Source organism: Homarus americanus, unplaced genomic scaffold, assembly GCF_018991925.1.
Source record: "Homarus americanus isolate GMGI-L3 unplaced genomic scaffold, GMGI_Hamer_2.0 scaffold22250, whole genome shotgun sequence".
NCBI classification, from domain to species: Eukaryota; Metazoa; Arthropoda; class Malacostraca; order Decapoda; family Nephropidae; genus Homarus; species Homarus americanus.
In genome coordinates this window covers 6,992,966-6,998,024 of record NW_024741189.1, presented here as the reverse complement: position 1 = coordinate 6,998,024, position 5,059 = coordinate 6,992,966, and the positions used below count along the sequence as shown (strand labels likewise).

The following is a 5,059-nucleotide window of genomic DNA, read 5'->3' as shown; positions in this document are numbered from 1 at the left end:
AACAAAGCGAAATGACAATAGTACATTTTTGGGTATGAATAAGGGATGGAAGTAATTTATTTACACATAGAGCTCCTGAAGAATACATACCTCAGGAAATAGCCCAATATAACGGGGTATTGTTGATCTGAAGCGTAATATAAGGAAAGCTGGATGGAGAGTGTGGGGACGAGCTGGATGGAGAGTGTGGGGACGAGCTGGATGGAGAGTGTAGGGACGAGATGGATGGAGAGTGTGGGGACGAGCTGAGTGGAGAGTGTGACGAGCTGGATGGAGAGTGTAGGGACGAGCTGAGTGGAGAGTATGGGGACGAGCTGAGTGGAGGACGCTGAGTGTGGGACGAGCTGGATGGAGTGTAGCGACGAGCTGAGTGGAGAGTGGGGACGAGCTGGATGGAGAGTGTGGGGACGAGCTGGATGGAGAGGTGGGGACGAGCTGTATGGGGAGAGTGTGGGGACGAGCTGGATGGAGAGTGTAGGGACGAGCTGGATGGAGAGTGTAGGGCTGGAGGAGAGGTGGGGACGAGCTGGATGGAGAGTGTGGGGACGAGCTGGATGGAGAGTGTAGGGACGAGCTGGATGGAGAGTGTAGCGACGAGCTGGATGGAGAGTGGGGACGAGCTGGATGAGAGTGTAGGGACGAGATGGATGGAGAGTGTGGGGACGAGCTGGATGGAGAGTGTGGGGACGAGCTGGATGGAGAGTGTGGGGACGAGCTGGATGGAGAGTGTGTGGAGCTGGGTGGAGGTGGGGACGAGCTGGATGGAGAGGTGGAAGAGATGGATGGAGAGTGTGGGGACGAGCTGGAAAGGGACGAGCTGATGGAGAGTGTGGGGACGAGCTGGATGGAGAGGGACGAGCTGAGTGGAGAGTATGGGGAGGAGTGGAGAGTGTGAGGACAAGCTGAGTAGAGAGTGTGGGGATGAGCTGGATGGAGGAGTGTGGGGACGAGCTGATGGAGATGTAGGGACGAGCTGGATGGAGAGTGTGGACGAGCTGATGTGGAGTGTAGACGATGATATGGGACGAGCTGGATGGAGAGGGACGAGATGGATGGAGAGTGTGGGGACGAGCTGGCTGAGAGTGTGGGGACGAGCTGGATGGAGAGGTGGACGAGATGGATGGAGAGTGGGGACGAGCTATGGAGAGTGTGGGGGACGATGGAGAGTGTAGGGACGAGATGGATGGAGAGGTAGGGACAAGCTGGATGGAGAGAGTGTGGGGACGAGCTGGATGGAGAGTGTGGGGACGAGCTGGATGGAGAGATGTGTAAGTGGATAAGAGTGGGGACTGGTGGATGAGTGTGGGGACGAGCTGATGGAGAGAGTGTGGACGAGCTGATGGAGGAGTGGGGACGACTGGATGGAGAGTGTAGGGACGAGATGGATGGAGTGTGGGGACGAGCTGATGGAGAGTGGGACGATGGAGAGTGTGGGGACGAGCTGGATGGAGAGAGTGTGGGGACGAGCTGGATGGAGAGAGTGGGGACGAGCTGGATGGAGAGAGTGTGGACGAGATGGATGGAGAGTGGGGACGAGCTGGATGGAGAGTGTGGGGACGAGCTGGATGGAGAGAGTGGGGACGAGCTGGATGGAGGAGAGTATGGGGACGAGCTGGATGGAGAGGTGGGGACGAGCTGATGGGAGAGAAGGAGAGGTGGGGGACGAGCTGGATGGAGAGTGTGGGGGACGAGCTGGATGGAGGGTGTGACGAGCTGAGTGGAGAGTGTGGGGACGAGCTGAGGGAGAATGTGGGGACGAGATGGATGGAGAGTGTGGGGACGAGAGGATGGAGAGTGTGGGGACGAGATGGATGGAGAGTGTGGGGGACGAGTTGATGGAGAGGTGGACGAGCTGGATGGAGAGTGTGTGGACGAGCTGGATGGAGAGTATGGGGACAAGCTGAGGGAGGAGTGGGGACAAGCTCAGTGGAGAGTGGGACGAGCTGGATGGAGAGTGTGAGACGAGCTGGATGGAGAGTGTGGGACGAGCTGGATGGAGAGTGGGACGAGCTGAGTGGAGAGTGTGGGGACGAGATGGATGGAGAGGGATGAGCTGGATGGAGTGTGTGTGGACGCTGGATGGAGAGGTGGGGACGAGCTATGGGAGAGTGTGTGGACGAGCTGGATGGAGAGTGGGGACAAGCTGAGTGGAGAGTGTGACAAGCTCAGTGGAGGTGGGACGAGATGAGGGAGTGGACGAGCTGGATGGAGAGTGTGGGGACGAGCTGATGGAGAGTGTAGCGACGAGCTGAGTGGAGAGTGTGGGGACGAGCTGGATGGAGAGTGTGTGGACGAGCTGGATGGAGAGTGTGGGGACGAGCTGATGGAGAGGTGGGGACGAGCTGGGTGGAGAGGTGTGACGGGCTGATGGAGAGTGTGGGGACGAGCTGGATGGAGAGTGTGGGGACGAGCTGGATGGAGAGTGTGTGACGAGCTGGATGGAGAGTGTGGGGACGAGCTGGATGGAGAGTGTGGGGACGATGGGAGAGTGGGGACGAGCTGAGTGGAGAGTGTGGGGACACCAGTGGAGAGTGACCTGGATGGAGAGTGTGGGGACGAGATGGATGGAGAGTGTGGGGACGATCTGGATAGATGGGGACGAGCTGGATGGAGAGTGGGACGAGCTGGATGGAGAGTGTGTGGACGAGCTGGATGGAGAGTGTGGGGACGAGCTGATGGAGAGTGTGGGACGAGCTGGATGGAGAGGGGGGGACGAGCTGAGGGAGAGTGGGGGACAAGCTCATGGGAGAGTGTGGACGAGCTGATGGAGAGTGGACGAGCTGGATGGAGAGTGGGGAATGAGCTGGAGAGTGTGGGGACGAGCTGGATGGAGTGGGGGACGAGCTGAGTGGAGAGTGTGGGGACGAGCTGGATGGAGAGTGTGGGGACGAGCTGATGGAGAGTGTGGGGGACGAGCTGATGGGAGTGGGGGACGAGCTGGATGGAGAGTGGGGACGAGCTGATGGAGAGGTGGACGGAGCTGAGTGGAGAGTGTGGGGACGAGCTGGATGGAGAGTGTGGGGACGAGCTGGATGGAGAGTGTGGGGGATGGAGAGTGTGGTGACAGGCTGAGGGAGAGTGTGGGGACGGATGGATGGAGAGTGGGACGAGCTGGATGGAGAGGGACGAGTGGATGGAGAGGTGGACGATGGATGGAGAGTGTGGGGACGAGCTGAATGGGGAGGTGGGGACGAGCTGAGTGAGAGTGTGGGACGAGCTGGATGGAGAGGTGGGGACGGAGAGTGGGGACGAGCTGGAGGGAGAATGGGGACAAGCTGGCGGAGAGGGTGTGGGGACGAGGCTGGATGGAGAGTGTGGGGACGAGCTGGATGGAGAGTGTGGGGACGAGCTGGATGGAGAGTGGGATGGATGGCACGCTGGATGGAGAGGTGGGGACGAGCTGAGTGGAGAGTGTGGGGGACAAGCTCAGTGGAGAGTGTGGACGAGCTGGATGGAGAGTGTGGGGACGAGATGGATGGAGAGTGGACGATCTGGATGGAGTGGGGACGAGCTGATGGAGAGTGTGGGGACGAGCTGGATGGAGTGTGTGGACGAGCTGATGGAGAGTGTGGGGACGAGCTGAGTGGAGAGGTGGGGGACGAGCTGGATGGGAGTGTGGGGACGAGCTGAGTGGAGAGTGTGGGGACAAGCCAGTGGAGAGTGTGTGGACGAGCTGGATGGAGAGTGGACGAGCTGATGGAGAGTGTGGGGACGAGCTGATGGAGAGTGTGGGGACGGCTGGATGGAGAGTGTGGGGACGAGCTGAGGGAGGTGGGACGAGCTGATGGAGAGTGTGGGGACGCTGGATGGAGAGTGTGGGGACGAGCTGGATGGAGAGTGTGGGGACGAGCTGGATGGAGAGTGTGGACGAGCTGGATGGAGAGCAGGCGGAGTGGAGAGTGTGGGGGACGAGCTGGATGGAGAGTGGGGACGAGCTGGATGGAGAGTGTGGACGAGCTGGATGGAGAGTGTGGTGACGAGCTGAGGGAGAGTGTGGGGACGAGCTGGATGGAGAGTGTGGGACGAGCTGGATGGAGTGTGGGGACGAGCTGGATGGGAGAGTGTGTGGACGAGATGGATGGAGAGTGTAAAGGAATGGAGAGTGTGGGGACGAGCTGAGTGGAGAGTGTGGGGACGAGCTGGATGGAGAGGGGACGGAGAGTGTGGACGAGCTGAGGGAGAATGTGGGACAAGCTGATGGAGAGTGTGGGGACGAGCTGAAGGTGGGACGAGCTGGATGGAGAGTGTGGGGGACGAACTGGATGGAGAGTGTGGGGATGAGCTGAATGGAGAGTGTGGGGACCAACTGGATGGAGAGGAGACGAGCTGGATGGAGAGTGTGGGGACGAGCTGGATGGAGAGTGGGGACGAGCTCAATGGAGTGTGTGGGGAGCTGGATGGAGAGTGTGGGGACGGAGAGTGTGGGGACGAACTGGAGGGAGAGTGTGGGGACAAGCTGGAGGAGAGGTGTGACGCTGAATGGGAGAGTGTGGGGACGAGCTGGATGGAGAGTGTGGGGACGAGCTGAATGGAGAGTGTGGCACGAGCTGGATGGAGAGTGGGGACTAGCTGGATGGGAGTGTGGGCACGAGCTGGGATGGAGAGTGTGGGGAGCTGAAGGAGAGTGTGGGGACGAGCTGGATGGAGAGTGTGGGGACGAGCTGAATGGAGAGTGCGGGGACAAGCTGGATGGAGAGTGTGGGGACAAGCTGGATGGAGAGTGTGGGGACGAACTGGATGGAGAGTGTGGGGACGAAGAATGTGGGGTAGGAGGTATTGTGGTAGGGTTAACAGCCTTAGGAATATGAGTGAAAAAAGAGCCTCTCAACTTGCTTTTAAGTATACGTTGTCAGTCATTATGTTTTATCTTTCTAGGGCTCTGTTTAGCTTTTTATCCGAGGCGCTCTCACTCTCTATACATAAAGAATATTTTATCTCTCTTTTTGTCATTTTACTTGTATATTTAATTTACCTTCCTTGTTTTTTATATACAGGTATATGTTATATTTGCAGGGTTGTTATTTTTTTAATTCGTCATTGAAATCCCCCTCTCTCTCTC

The 5,059-nt window shown here is 58.4% G+C and overlaps 1 protein-coding gene across 1 annotated transcript; it reads left to right on the top strand.

The window, feature by feature from the left end:
* The first annotated feature begins 3,090 nt into the window (after positions 1-3,090).
* On the top strand, positions 3,091-3,630 carry LOC121875675 (prothoracicostatic peptide-like). The gene has a single exon (XM_042380296.1). The coding sequence runs from the start codon at positions 3,091-3,093 to the stop codon at positions 3,628-3,630; it is 540 nt and encodes a 179-aa protein (XP_042236230.1).
* The last annotated feature ends 1,429 nt before the right edge of the window (positions 3,631-5,059 follow it).

Bases quoted from the DNA above. Each gene is read 5' to 3' on its own strand.
- LOC121875675 (XM_042380296.1), top strand. From the start codon at position 3,091: ATGGATGGAGAGTGGGACGAGCTGGATGGAGAGGGACGAGTGGATGGA.